General features: G+C 51.9%; 1 protein-coding gene across 3 annotated transcripts in view; it reads right to left on the reverse strand.

The window, feature by feature from the left end:
* FSTL4 (follistatin like 4) overlaps positions 1-15,750 on the reverse strand; it is a 356,770-nt gene that overhangs the window by 44,025 nt on the left and 296,995 nt on the right. For all 3 annotated transcript variants that reach the window (XM_073221561.1, XM_073221559.1, XM_073221560.1), the window contains exons 7-8: positions 13,440-13,606; positions 4-124 (exon numbers count right to left, since the gene is read on the reverse strand). In XM_073221561.1, the coding sequence (XP_073077662.1) occupies positions 4-124; positions 13,440-13,606 (288 nt within the window). The remainder of the gene's footprint in view (positions 1-3; positions 125-13,439; positions 13,607-15,750) is intronic.

Genomic DNA, 15,750 nt, shown 5'->3' on the forward strand with positions numbered 1-15,750 from the left:
AACCATTCACCTGCAGGACGTGGGTCTGGAACAGCTCCTCGTGGCCGGAGGCATGGCAGGTGTAATTGCCCATGTGGATGGTGGTCACCTTGGTGATGTAGAGGGAGTCGTCCTCTCCGAAGTCCTGCATGGGACCAGGAAGACAAAGAGATTGGCCTCTCTGCTGCGTTGGCTGGCAAGTAGCCAGGAAAACAGAGACCAGTCTGTTGTGAGAGATTTGCTTACTGCCTGGCTCCTTGTTCAGCTGGAACTGCCTCAGGGCTGCACTGGCCTGGGCAGCAGGAATTCTCTCTCTTCTGTGCTGCTCGCCCAGACCTTGTATATCCATGTAAGCCCGTGTTCACCTTCCCTGTGAGACCCCCTGGAACACCTTCCCCAGCAGGCTTACTCTGTTTCTAGGACCTGGGCTCACCTGCCCCTCCAATCAATCTTGCACAGGCTTGGCTGGTTTCCTGGGGTTCCAGTCTACCTGACACAACGTTCTGGAGGGAGGACCTTGTTCAGGCTCAGTAAGCTTTTTCTTAAAGGGCCAGATAGCAAATATTTTTGACTGTGTGGGCTGTAAAGTTTCTGCCAACTACTCAGCTCTGCCTTGTACCATGAAAATAGTCATCACAATACACAGATTAATTAGTATCATTATGTTTCAATGACATTTTATTTAAAAAACTAGGTGGTGGGACAGGCTTGGCCTGTGGCTGTGGTTTGCTTACCACTCACTTGGCTAGAGCCACCTCCATCACAAAGCAAGTTCAGACATCTTTCAGAGATAACCCAAGAGAAGGGAAATAGAACTCTGAGGCAAATGAGGGCAAATAACACACAGGGCAGGGACATAGGAGAGAAGCAGCAGCGGCTGATGCCAGGACACCATAAGATATGGCTCAGTAAGCCTTGTCCCTGTGACCTTTGCAGCTTCATAGTGTGGGATCCTCCTGGGCCAGGGCCTAGGGGAGGGATGGGCAGGAGAGCATTTGGCTGGTCTGAGTTCCCTGATGAGCACCTGGGCACAAAGCACTCTCCCAAGGCCTTTTAGGCAGCTGCATTCTTTTTTGCAGAACCACACACAATGCTGCCTGTGCAGGCACCAACTGCAGACACATAGAAATGGAATTACTGGGGTTTCAGGGAGACCCTGAACCAGGTTGGGTATTAGCTACCAAACATCTCAGGTGTGGTGCTTGGAGCTGATGGGAAAGAGGGGGCCCTGGCTCACTGGTGAGAAATTACTGTGTAGTGTTGGCTGGGAGGGTGATGGGAAGCCCAGCTGGGACTCAGGTTTTAGCTTGAACTCACACTGACCAAACATCCCCTCATCCCTCTGGGCACTGGTTCCTCCACATGGGAGTTGTGCACAATCCATGTGCCCTGTCTGCCTCATGGGGTGTTGGGGAGATCTGGCAAGAGAATGCATGTGTGGGGAAAATGGAAGTTCCTACTGCCGGGATCCTCCCCTGACCCTAAACTACTTGATGATGTAATTGGCCCGCTGCTAGGCCACTGCTTCCACACCTTGGGCAATAACCTATTATTTACATAGTCACTATGTAAAGAGCTCTGCCCAGAGGTCTGGGTGGAGGCAGAGGCAGGGGCAGAAGAGGCTTACAGACTTGCAGACTATTGGATACAGACGTGATTCCAGTGTTTGACCTATTGCTGGGGGAATAAAGCCGGGTATAAACCCTTTTACCCCAAGAACATTCTGTTGTCATTCCTTGGTCTCACTGAATCCATAGTGAACTTGCCCTGGGATGAAACCTTCAGGCAAGACAGCATGTAAATACATTTTCCAATGGTGGAAGTATGACATCCATGGAAGATACTACTTTTCTTATTATTTATTAGCAGAAAATGCAAAACCCCTCTTTATACCCTGGAGCCAACACCAGACCATCCCTCTTGCCACAGAAGCAATCAGGTGGTAGGAGGAGAGAACGCTGCCCATCATTATGGCACAAGGGTTGTCCAAGGGCAGCCACAGGGCAGCTCCTGGTCCTTGTTTGTATTCATGCTTCTGCTCCCTGAAATGCTGACTCTCTGCCTTGCTCACACCCTTGAGGGCCCAGAGCCAACCATCATGAGCCCTCTAAAGATGCTTTCTGGCTAATCAGCCCACGGAGGGAGTGCAGGCCCACTGAGGTTGGGCTGGAGCACAGCTGAGAAGATTGGACGGGAGACGTGTGCCACCTGCTTTCAGTATTAGGACAAAAATTCCCAACAGCGCGCCCAGTGGAGTGAAATATTGGAGAGGGCTGCTGGAACCCTGTAAGTTTTTTTCTGAAACATTTCTCTGCTTACAAAGCCCTGTTGCTCTCACTCTGTGGAAGCTTCAATAATAAAAATGAAACACCAGATAGCTGATTTGTCCTGTGTCATAACAGAGTCATAAAGGGTTCATACCTGAGTTGCTTATGAAAAGTTAATGGTTAGTCAATTATGGGGCTGACATATTTCTAGTTTAAGCTGTTTCCTGTGTCAAAAACCAAGTCTGGAGGGAAATAGATTTTGCTTGGAGCCGCCATGGTGAGGTGGCATCTTGAAAAGAGGGCTGGGAAGCTGGGTGCAGCCCCCACCTTGGGTGGGTTCCAGGGTAGCTTCCAGACCCAAGGGCAGCACCAGAGCTGCTCACAGGGAGTCTGATACTGGGGTCCCCTGGCATTCCCCCCCCCACTATCTCCCTGAGCCTTCATATCCACAGACCATCCATGTCATAGGAGGGCACTGCACACTGGCCTTGGGTGCTGGCACCCCTCTTCTTGTTGCACCCGTGATGGAGCTGTATTACACTCATGGGGCCACAACATTCCTTGGGCTGAGAGGTGTGCCCAGCAGAGGTTCCCGCAGATCTCTGTTGATGCCCTGGTAATACCTTCAGCTCACAGCCTCCAAGGGTCTGTGTATCAGGAAGCTTTGTTTAATCCTCAGGAAAAAAAACCCTGAAAACCATAAAACAAACCCCAGTCCCACTGTGTTCCGGGTTCTTTGTGCTTGACAACAGAGGTGCCCACCTCCTGCTTTCCCATCCTCCCAAATGTTGCCAGTCACATGGGGTTAAAAAGAGGTGGCGGCTGGTGCGGGGCAGAGAACAAGTCTTGCCCCCTGCCTCCCCACCATGCTGCACTCCTCAGGCCAGGGCACGCTGGGATTGACCAAAAAGAGGGCTCAGCTCAGAGCAGCAGGCAGAGATGGAAAAGCCCATGCCTGTAATCCCAGACTTGGCTGATGACTTTTGATGAGCCCCTAACAAAGGCATTTAACCTCTTAGTCTGTTTTTCCTCACCGCTCCTAGGAACAGAGGCATCTCTGTTAAAAATTCATTTATAAGATGCTTCCCCCACTGGTCACTTTCCTTTCAGACCCTCAAAGGACAGACTTGCCACTCAGCGAGGACCTGCAGAACTGGTCTGCTTGCCCAGAAGTCCCTGCAACCTGAAGCAATCCTTAAGTAGTGCTGAGCCCCTGGGAAGGTCTGCAATGGACAGACCTCTCCTGGCTGATCCTCAATTGCTAAGGGGTGTGGGCCAGCTCTTCAAGGGCATGGGGGGCTACTAGATGCATTACAGCTCTATTTGATCACCTAACTCATTACCAGCCTATGACTTAGACTCTGGGGAGAAATTGACTCTGTAATAAATAGAATAATGTCTCTGGGCTAAAACAATAGGCATCATAATTATAGAACAAAGTGCATGTTGTTTGCTAGAACATGAATACTGGCTACAGAAATCAAATTTACCTCATTGGATGTGGGGAAATTACTTTAAAAATTGATTTATAAGAAGCTACATAAACCTGCAATCCTTCCTCTCCTGAATGTTTTTTGAGATGTGTCTGAATACTGCTATCAATGCTTGATTGCATCTCTGTAATTGTCTTTTTATGGATGGCTCTTTTTTTTCGCTCTGATGCATAGAAATGTATTAGCAAAACTAAGGTTCCTTCCAGAAATAAACAGATGCCAGATCAGGCCATTTTTGTAGTGATGCCCATCTATCTCTGGGAAATAAACAATTCTATTGAAAGACAAAAATTTGCCTTTTAAAAAGCTATTTTCTAAGTATCTGCCCTTAATAAAGAAAGTTATTAAGTAAGACTTAAGTATTAATATTTAAACAGAGGGGAGATGGGGGGATGTTGTCAGAATGATACATGTGAGTCAGGCCTAAGTAATACGAAGATGAGCCGTCCATGCTAAATATTTAGTGACTGCATGTTAAATACAGGGACTTCAGAGTGATTTCGGAGTTTAGGTTAATGATATCGTCAATGCTACAAGTTAGACTCAGTTTAGAAACATTTATTCAGAGCTTTTCCAACTCTGCCCCTCTCGGGAGCAGAATGCTTCTCAGCAGCATCTGCCCTGGCTGTCTTTGGAGAGGACAGGGTAGAGGAGAGAGTCTTTCCACCTTGCCAGTTTCACTCTGACCCCTAGAGTTCACTAACCCACATTCCACCTGCACAAACATTTGAACACCATGGAGCAAACACCAAGTGACATGCAGTGCCTTGGCGATAGCCGGCTCTCAGAGATGTCCGCACTCACGTGTCTGTTATCCAGACCAAGCAAGGACCAGGTGCATCGCTGTTGGGCACACGAGAACATCCACATGAGCGCATTTAGGGAATGTGCATGTGTGTTCCAACCTGCCGGCTGTCTACAGCTGACCTCCCTGACCCACACTGTGCTTTCCCCACTGGTCACTTTCTTCTAGATCCTCAAAGGATGTCCTTGCCACTCAGCAAGGACCTGCAGAACCAGTCTGCTTGCCCAGAGTCCTCTTAAAAGAAGTCCCTGCAAGCTGAAACAATCCCTAAGTAGTGCCGAGTCCCCAGGGAGGTCTGCAATGGACAGTCATGTACAATGTGAGCAACCCAGGCCCTGGCTGGGGAGCCACAGGTGTGAGACGAGGGGCTGTGGGGAGGGTGCCTGACTTCCCCAGGACTGCAGCGGGTGTGTAGTCACTGGCTGACTTGGGCTTATGTGGTGGGTCTCCCCCACGACCTTGAGTGTCATAGAGGAGGCACTTTCTCTGTGTACCATGAATTGTCCCCATGTGCAGCATGTGGCCTGGTGCATCACTGGCACTCAGTGTTTGCTGAATAAATGGAGGCGCTGGCCAAGTGTGATGGCTCTTGGGGAGCTGTGAAGGGAAGGGTAGTGACATATAGTTGTACCCAGACAGTGGTCTGGCCTTTGCCCTCAGCTGCTGGGAGGTGAACGCTGGGCCTTGGAATGTCCTGTCTTGTAGGAGGGCCTTTGTTAGCCTGGGGCTTTGGCCTCCTGATAGTCTAACGACAATGTGATGTATGATGGGGTTTCTGTGCCACTGGCATCAGTTCTGCCTCCCCAGGGGCTGGAGTCGAGGCCAGCCGCGCGGGCAGTATGTGATGGAGCTCTCGTAGGAGCTCTGGAGCCCGGGCTCGGGAGAGCGTCCCTGGTCGCAGCACTCTGCACATGTTGTTACATATCAGTCCTGGGAAAGTGACATGTCCATGGCTGCACCAGGTGTGGGAACAGAAGCTCTGCGCTGGACCATCCTGGCCTCTGCTCCACGGGCTCCATCCTTTGGCTGATTTTAATCTGTATTCTCTCCCTATAATAAACCGTAACTGTGAGTATAAAAGCTTTCAGTGAATCCTGAGAGTCCTCCTAGCAAATCACTGAAAGTAGTAGAAGGAACTCCCCAAGCTTGCACCTGACGTCAGAGTGAAGGTGGTCTCGGGCTGACTGCTCTCTCTAACTTTGTAGTTAAAGACAACTCAAATGGGGCCTCTGACCCAGTTGTGCGGATGCTGAGCCTTCGACCTGGGGACAGGCTTGTGTGTCCCAGTGCGTACAGGTACCCGGGTACTGGCAGCAGAAGGCTCACATCAGGGACATCTCTGTGTGCACTCAGCTCGTCCATCCTCAGAGGCCAGAGGGCAGACACCTCTCGACTGGCCAAACTCCAGAATATCGTGTGGATGAGGGCAGCTGATGGAGCCCTCTGGTGAGCTGAAGGTCTGAGTCCCTGAATGGGGCTTTGGATTTCTTCTGATCTGTCTGTTGTGCACAACTAGGGCAGCAAGGGCCTCGGTGCTAGACTGCACTGCAGCAGTCAGCTGAAGTTCCAGACCACCCTGAACCTGCTACCTTCGTCTGGGAAACCTGCAGCTCTACCTGTGGGACACTTGGATCATGAATCTCAGGCTGAGAGGGACTTACCAGGGCATCTAACCTGGACCACACTCAGCCAAGACACCTGACCAGCATTTATGCTGTCTTTGAAACCCTCCAGGGAGGATTTGATTGAATTTCCTTCCATGGCTCATTTCAGGGGCTAAGAAGCCTTACAGTCAGGGATTTTCTCCTGATACAGAGTTTAAAACTCTTATACAGTGTAGGAGGGAGGAGTGTAAGCTGGTGCAATTTTTTGGAGAGAGCTTTGGCAGTCTCCACCAAAAACATGCTCACCCTTGGATGTAGTCATTCCACTTCTAAGAACTTATCTTACAGACCTACTTACCCAAATGTGCAGAGAGGTATGTATGAAGATGCTTATTGTTGTATTATTTGCCATAGATAAAGCCTGAAAACAGGCTGACTGTGAGCCCCCAGGTGTGAGGTTAGGGCAGACACACACGGGTGTGGCTTGGGGCTCTGGAAGCTGGCTCAGAACCTGCCTGAGGGATCTGTACCTTTGAGATGGTGCCCGAAGTGGTCACTGAGAATAAGTGAAGCCTCAAAGCCAGTTCTCCAAGAAAGAAGGGTGACTGAGGAGACACTGAGGACAGGAAGGCCAGCAGAGGTACTTGGAGGGACAGAGCGCCCCCCAGAGTCCCCGTGGCTGGTGTACCACAGGCCTGGGCCCTTTTCCTGGAGAGCGCTGGCCAATACTCCTGCTGGCCTGAGCTCACCCAAAGCCCAAAAGAACTGTATATTCATCTGCAACCAGGGCTTTTGACACAAGCGGGAGAGAACTGACTCAAAGCCTTTGAGGGCTTCAAGTATAGTGTTTTCAAGATTTTAAAACAAAATGTACCCAAGCGTTTAATGAGATTACTTTAATGCAGAACATACAACTACCATCTATTGTGCTGCAAACAGCTCACCATGCTAATCAAATGCCTCTCATCTTTTTACAATGAATTCATGACTAGTTCATACAAAGACAATAAAAATTAAATGAGTCATGGGCTTCTAAATCATGCTCTTTTGGTCTTTTTAATAACTCACTTCCAAAGAAGAGCTGGCTGAGAGTCTATGCTTCATTAGAGTTATTTGTTCCTGGTTTTACACCATTTAGACGTGGGAATAAAGTGAACCTTCTGACACATCTTCAAACACTGCCATAAATAGTTTCTTATGATGGGTTTGGTTTTTCTGCTTTTATCACTGTGCTGAACCTACCGACATTTGAAAGCCCCAAATAGTGAGATTTAGTGAAAGAAAAAAAAAAAACATAACAAAAAAGAGTGACTCTTCCAAGTCATTTTAAATAAACTGAGTTTGTTATAGGCATTTCTTTTTTTTTTTTTTAAGAATACAATAGAAAAACATTCCCTCGCCCTGAGAATATCCTGGCCAAACAACCCATGTACTGGTCTCAAGCCTCTGCCCCCTCTTGCTGGGGGCAAGGCTGAAGCACCATGCCCAAGGGCCCACGTCCAGAGCGGACACATCCCGCTGGGGCCAGCACAGCAGTGTGCACAGCAGAAGTGGGAGGCAGGCCCAGCTGGTCCGGAGCGAGGCCTTGGCAGTGCTGGCCACTGTGTCCCGAGCGTAAGGGGGCTGCAGGCACTGGCCAGTGCCAGGGCCCTGCGTCACTTAACACATGTGCCTCATGGAGCTGTGGTGAGGCTTAAACAAGTTGGTGCTTGTGACCTGGGCCCGTGCACGTGGGGCTGCTCAGGACCGATGCAAACACCAGCATCAACACAAGCAAAGGCATCAGCAGGTGAGCTGTTTGTTGGGACTTGTACATGTGCTCTCCCTGCTTCTGCTCCCCTCATTGGCAGGGCCCGTGTCCCCGAGGATCCTAAGGGGCAGTGAGGGAGACAGTTTGAGGGGAGGGCAGGTGACGCTGAAATTGGACATGCAGACTGGGTTTGGGACAGTCATTCACTTCACGCTGAGTGGCTACTGTGTGGTCTGGGCAGAGGGCTGGACTGGGTCTGCATGTTTAGTTTCTGCAGAAAATGAGGCGGCCTCCCCCTCATCCCCCAGAACAACTAGTATGGGGGCCAGGTAGGGCAGGGTGTGTGGTTCTTCTGTGAGGTGGGAGCCCTTAGGAGATGGAGGCCGCAAGGCCAGCCCACTGGCAAAGGTCAAGGCTCTGTAGTCCAGGTGAAAAGTGAGGTGTCCAGGTGGGGTCAGGGGCATTCCAGGCTTCTGTGCAGGACTCCTATGTCCCACAGGTCCCTGTCTCCCAGGTGCCTTCCTAATCATGGGACTGTAGGACCTCAGGGCCCCAAGGCCTCTTGGTCAGCCCCCTCTGCTTAGTACCTGCAGTGACTGGCATATTGCTGTCCCCTTGCAGAGGGCTTCCTGTGGCTGTGTTGTGCCCCTGGGAGGGACTCACCGCCTGTGCCCAACAAGGCATGGTGCTGAGACCAGGGCGGGACTCAGGCCCGCAGTGAGGATTGGCGGGGCAAGGGCTAGGGTCACACCGGCATCAGCACACTCCTGGGCTGCGCCTCAAGCTCCAGCCTGGCCTCAGACAGACATGGTGGGGCTCAGGCTGAGGTGGGGAGCTGCAGAGCCAGGTCTGAAGCCACCCAGATGCTCAACTGCTTCAGTAAAGAAACCAGTAGCTGACCAGGAAGTAAACAAAGTATGCCGTCCTTTGTTCGCTCTGGGGAAAATGCTCAGGAGTAGGAACTATTGGTTTCTCATCCATCAAACAGAAGGAGGCGGCGCAATCCAGACCCCAGGCCTAGAGGCGCAGCAGGAGTTCCAGACCGCTGCCCTTGTAGGGGAGCGCCTGTCTTTGGGGACTTGGCACTCTTGGTCCCTAATGCTGCTCTCTGCTCGGGGGTGGTCTGTTTTCCCAGGGGCACGGAGGCTGGGCTGGGGTGACGCTGAGGCCTCCTGCAAAGGGGTGGCTCAGGCATCCCCAGGAGGCACCCCAGGCTCATGCTGAACTTTCCGGCATCCTGAAGAAGGAGAGGGAAGCCTGTGCAGGGGCCTCAGGAAGCCTGGGGTGCTGCACAGCTCCGAGCACGCCGTTGGGAAGTTACCGAGGAGGAAGACCACCGGAACATCAGCAGGGCACCCCTTGTCTCTGGGTCCCACTTATTTGGGGAGCCTCCTTGGGGGCATATTTAATCTTAGGCTGGAAGGGGTTCAGGACTCCTGCAGGACACACACCTGTCATTCCCTGATCCCAGCGATTTCCTGATTAAAAATCTATAGTTCCCATTCCCCCCAGGGAACAACCAAGATCTTTTATGTTAACATTCAACCCAACCTGTCATTCCAGATTTCTCTCTCCCTTGCTTTTATCCCTGTGCCCTGAGGCCACAGAATCTCTCTGTCTGGTCCCCAGGACTGGCTCCCTCCTCATACAGAAACAGCCACACAGTGTGGTAATTCGGTCTTCCTGGGTACCTCACCTCCCAAGAGGCCGGGGAAAAAGTGTGCCTACACTCTGGCACAGGGGCGGTGAGGTGCTGGCACTTAGTGAGCCCGGGGATGACCCCCCACATACGCCATCCGGACGGAGAGAGGCACACATCAGGTGCTGCTCGACAATCCTCGCTGGGGGTTTGAGAAGCTCCTTCTCACGTGGCTCTGGGCTGCAGGGGTACATTCCTTTCTGATCAAATGTTATTCCAATGCTTGAGGCATCCTTGATGTTTGCTAGTCAGAAAAGTTTAATCACATGTGTCATTAGGACGGCATTCTGTAACAGCTCTGTGACTGAATTCATTAACAGGATTCTTAACAGATAAGACAAGACAAATTAATATTTTGTTGTCCATCAAAGCTTCTCATTAAGAGAGTAGTGAAAAAGTGATTAATATTTTGTTGCCAATCAAAATGTCTCATACAAATGACCAAAAAAGGGGGCCGGCAGCTCTGCACCCTCTCTAAGCTGCCCCCCCTGGGGTATTTTTGTTGTTCTCTACTGGGTCATTATTCACTGGAATATTAATGTAGGTTTTTGTTTTGTTACACAATTATATATTTTTAAATTAAACATCTAAAATGTTTTAAAGTCAGAATAATACTAGTTAGGTGAGCAGCTCATTTCTGTTTCTTTTTATATATGTTAATTCCGCCTTGGGTTTTGTAAGCGCCGTGTTTGAGCCAGTCGCTCATTACTGCTGGTGATGACACTTCAGCTCTGAGGGCGGCGGGTGGGGTGCGTGCTCAGACACCGCAGGCTGAGGGATTCTAGGAACCCACCAGTCCCATTTTTGCTCCCAAAGTGCCCCATGAATCCCGATGACCTAGCTCTCCCGCTCTCCTGTTCTGATTTTCTGCAGTGTCCCAGGAGTGGGGCTGCCACCTACCAGCCCGGGCTCTGGGCTCCGTGCCTCACACACACTCAGCTTGAAAATCCCCGGGCAAGGAGGACACCATCAGTCCCACTTCCTCACAGGCTCAGAGAAGTTCAACAGCTCACCCAAGACGGCTCGGGACCTGCTGGAGATGGCTGGTCAGTGTCCCTGTCCCTGAGACAAAGCTGCGTCAAGGCTGCTTGGATGGTGTTGCCCACCCCTGACTGCAGGCAGCAGGGGCACCCAGGGGCATATCTGCCTGACTAGGGAGGCTTACTGGGCTGCTGCGGGCTGCTTTTGGGAGACTTAGGTTGCAAGGTGTTGAGAATGTTTTTGGCAGCAGCAGCGGTAATAACAATAATAATAGCAATAATGATAACGAGTGATGATAATGAGTGATAATAGCATGGACGACTGTATGCCAGGAACTTCATGTGTATTTTCCCATTTAATCCTCACTCTAACCTTCTGAGGCACAGGGTTAGATGTTATTTATCTCCATTTCACAGAGGAGGAAACTGAGGCTTAGAGAGGTCAAGTGCTCTTTCCAAGGTCACTCAACTCACTCAAGCAGGAAGTGGCAGAGCTGAGACCTAAACCCAGGTCCCTTTGACCCAGAGCTTGTGCCCTTCACTAAGGCCGTGCTGCCTCTATTCCCTCCTTGAGGCATGGGGAGGTGTGCGCGTGTATGTGTGCTGTGTTTTGTGTACACAGCACGCATCAGGTGAGGATTCCTGTGGGGCTGGTGCTGCCCTGCACCCTCGCCCAGGGGTCTCTGGGAAGCACACGGCCCTGCTTGTGGACTGTTGATTTGACCATGAGCAGCAAGTGTTTCCTGGGAGGTAAGGAGAGGCCATTAATCTCCACCTGCACCCACGATTAACCCAAATTGCTAACCTCACTGTGAAAAGTAGAAATGCAATTGAGTTGGTGCTGGAGGCATGTTCGAGGGAGGGGAAAACCACTCAAAGTAATTTAATTAACTGATGGCAAGTGCATTAAGAGTTTTGCCTCCGCCTTTGTTTCTGATGTCTTTAAATAGAGCATCGAGTAATGCACATGGATGTTCAGACAGACACAGGCGGACCTGCCCTAGTTCTGAATCAGTCATCCCTTGCCAAACATGGTCAAAAGCTGATGCTCCATCTTGAGAGCTTTTGTACACACAAACCTGTGCACCCCAACACATACATGCACCCCAGTGTTTACAAACAGGACACTGTCTTTCCTTGTGAAGATCAGATAAGCCATGGACTTAGGCTCAGAAGACAAGGACTCTGCCCACTTAGCATCTATCCATCAAGCACCCACCAGGGTTGTGCTGGCACTGGCATTCAGAGGTGGGTAGCATACAGGCTACGCTCACCACAGTGGGGAAATCACAAGGAAACAGTCCTGCCCATTGTGACCAGGGTGGGGGCAGGGCCCTCCATGCCCAGCTCTGCCCAGAGTAGAACCTCCGCAGCAGTCTGCTTGTCCCATGTGCTTCCTCCATAATCTCCTGGGTGCAGCCAAAGGGCCTAGGGAGGCACAGAGTCCCAGCTTTGGTGGTTTCTGCAGAATTTCATGCTGGGCTCTCTCCCCACAAAGCAGTCTTGGCGCTAAAAAGGATCGTGAAGGTCCTGGGTTAGTTGCCCTCTTACGGCTAGTAGCACTGCTGACCACGGTCCTGCTTGAGCTTGCATGCCTGTAGGGATGGGGGCTCACTGGTCTGTGATGACTAGCTCAATGACGGGGCTGCTCTGACGGCTGGAATGGTGTTCCATCTAAGCAGCCTTTACTGGGCTCTTGTTGGGGTGCATGCTGGCACTCTGTGCTGGCCCAACTCATGGGGTCACGCAGCCCAGGCCAACTCTTCCTGCCCCCCTGCCCACCTTAGAGATGTTAGTGGGAACTTAGTGTTTACCCCACGCATCCTCCCTCTCAGGGCTGGGCATCCCATTCTGGACCACTGGGCTGTCCTGAGCCAAGGAGCCCAGGGCTGCCCCCTCTGTTGCCTGGCGCTTATATTCCTATTACTGTAGCTTAAGACTCATCGGTTGCCCTGGCAGACAGGGTGACATCACTCTGTCTTCTCATATGAACTTCTGGGAAGCCACCTGACTCCTTGTGCCAAAACCAGGGCCATCAATACACTTAAATTGGTCCCTTTTTCCTTCAAGTCCAATAGAAGGGAGGTGCCACTAATGCTGGTGTCTAATAATGTATTGAGGATTGCACTTAGAAATTGTTCCCAGTTAAGAAGCTGGTATGTGGTGACGCTGGGACCCAAGGGCACAGAAGTACCCCTGTTGGTCACATTAGGCTGTGAGCTCAGCTGCTCTCCTCCATCAGCTCACCAAGTGCATCCCCATTTCCCTGCCCAAAAAACGAGGCCCCAGGGCAGGCCCCTCTGGCCCATCTCCGCCTGTCACCTCCTTGCCTGGCCCCCACCCTCGAGCTATCCCAGCCCGGCGGTTCACGTCTGTCTCCCACAGGGCACACCCGTTCTTCCTCCTCCAGCTGTCTCCATCCTACCCAGCGTTTAGGGCCTGGAGTCTCCCCAGGTCCCCCAGCCGCATGCCCTCGCTGCTCCAGAGCCTCCTGCCTGCCCGTGTTCCCCACTGGCCTGAGCATTGGGCTCATGCACATGGCACATTCCTCATCCATTCCCGTGCCCGCCTCCTGGACTTCACCACTGCCCACAGAGAGCTACTGCCCTGCCCACTGTGTCCCTCGATCAGCATACCCTCTCCCTGCTCTGGGCCTAGCTGGCAGGCTTACAGCCACCATCCATCCTATTTTCTGCATACGGTGGGATTTGGATTTTCTGGGAACTCCAGCTATCAGACAACAGGCTTGAAGGGCATCAAACGTGGGAGGTTAAAATAAAAGCCTTTGGCCCTGCCACAAGGTGTCTGGCACAGTTTACTTCCCAGGGGGCACATCAGAGCTCAGAGTCAGCAGTGACTTACATTGATGTCTTCCAAGTCCAGGAAGTTGAGGGAGAGCCCGTTGCGCTTCCAGATGATGGGTGGCCGCAGGTATCCATGGACAGCGCAGGTCAGCACTGTGCTCAGCCCCACGGTCACTGTGGCCACGCGGACTCTCTCCTCAGGGGCCAGGCTGAGCTGAACCACCTCTGCAGGGTAAAGGACAAGGCGGTCAGGTGTGGGCCCGGGGGTGGAGCGCCCCGGTGGATGTGGGCTCCCTGGAGAACACAGACCGTCTACGACGTGCTGACTAAATGTACAGATGGACACTTTGCTTGGGAGAGGGGCCATGGCTTATGTCAAATGCTCAAAAGGCTCTGTGAGTCAAAACAGGTCAGGAACCACGGCTGGTGCATGGCCACCATCTGTGCTAGGGATTTGTGCATCAAGCTGATAATGTGGCCTGTCACACACAGACCAGGGAGCCAGCTGTGGTGGATGCCCTGTGCGTGCGCAGGCCCCATGACGTCTGTGCCTGGCTAAGTGCAGTCGAGTTCCGCTGGCTGAGCTGAAAGGTTTCTCATCCATCTGGGGGCAATTTAAAGGTTGCACTGTCTGAAGTCTGGGGAATGGACTGGCTGACCTTTGGAGGTTTGTTTCTGTCTGAGGATTCACCAGATTTGGATCTGGACTTCTGTTCAGTGACCATGCACTGTAGCCTTCAATTCTGTGAAGTGTATTTCAAGCTGCACAGATTATTAATCCTTGTCATGTTGTACTTGATAACTGGCATTAAGACTGATCATTCTTTAGGCAAATGGGAAGGGTCTAAACTATTTCCCTGCAATCACAGGCTTTTTGAAATTCTCACAATTTATGAAAAAATTATTCAAACTCAGGTTGTTCAAATGACAAGACGGGATCAGGTGTGGACAAAAAGTCACCAGCCCACGGACAGGAACGCCGCCTCCTTGTTCTTCCCCAAGCCTACAGCTCGGTGGGCTTGGGGCAGTAGCCAGAGGCAGCATGAACTGAAGGAGGCAGGCTGGCTGGCTTTGGGGGCCTGTGCTTATTCTGGGATGCCAGCAAAAAGTTCCGGGAGCCCTATTACCTCTTATGTTTCAACTGGAACCTGGGGCCCCTGCAAGGCAGAGTTGGGGACTGAGCTCTGTGGTTCAGTGGGATGCTTCTGAGCTGTGACCAGGGAGCCCAGCAGTGCTCCCATTCTCTTCCAGTGTATGTGGGGACGGGAGGGGATGTTGGGATGAGACAGCCACAGGTGCCACGTTCTGCACAGCAGGTGATGGTCAAAGATGTGCAGTCAGGTTGGATCCTGAGCAGCAAGCAGAGCCCTGGGCCCATGGAGATGTACAAGGCATAGGCCAGGTGCTGAATCAGTGCTTGTTGGATGGATGGAAGAAAATTGTCAAAGTGGAAAAAAAAATAAAAAAGAACCAAAGGAACCAGCAGGCCAGTGGAGAGGGGACAATCACATGCAGGAAAAATGTGACTCCTGCTGAAGGAGCCCGTGTGAAGGAAGATAAGCACCATGTGACTGATGCAGACGCAACTGGCATAATATTTTACAAGCATTAAAGTGACGCATGTGAAGTTCCCTCCTAAATCATGTTCTGCTTGCTGCCTTCCCACCTCTGCATCCTGAGGCTCCCTGTCAGGCAGAAGAGAGAAGGCACTAACCCTCTGTAGTAAGACCCAGGCTTCGGAGATTCAGAGTGGTCAGAGAGAGGGAGAGAGAAGAACTTGCTAAAGCTGCCTAGCTCCCACTGGTCTGTGCTGGCCTCAGGACTCACAATCCAGTGCTCCCTGAATGTTGAGGACTCCTTCCTCATCGGGTGAGCCCAGAGGCTCCTGCTCTGAGCAAGTAGAAAGAGTATGGAATGGCTCCCTTCCTTGTCCCAGGGGACTGTGGGAACAAAAAGGGAGCCATGGGTAGGGTAGGGTGTGCACCTGTTGGTGTACAGGAACCAAGGGGGGCTCTAGAAGGTGGCTGAGCCCTCCCCCACCAGACTGCCCTCTCTTTGCCTGGGGCAATCACACAGGGCATGAGAGCCAGGGCCTGCAATTATCTGCCAGAGCCCCCTCTGCTCCCAAGCGGTGTGGAGAGGGCCAGAGATTCCCTGCCCGTAAGTGCTCTGCACTTCCGTGCCTGCGGACGTCACCGGGATTCCAGGCCATGACACTGGGAGAATGTCCCTGGACCTCCAGGGGCACGCAGTGCCAGCGGCGGCTGCGGGGGGCTGAGCTGGGGGCAGACAGCAGACCCTGTACCGCACTAGGCTGAGAGCCCAGACCGAGAGCAAAGCCCAGGCTGACCTCTGCCCGGAGGACCTGG

The sequence above is a fragment of the Manis javanica genome, chromosome 14, assembly GCF_040802235.1.
Source record: "Manis javanica isolate MJ-LG chromosome 14, MJ_LKY, whole genome shotgun sequence".
NCBI lineage: Eukaryota > Metazoa > Chordata > Mammalia > Pholidota > Manidae > Manis > Manis javanica.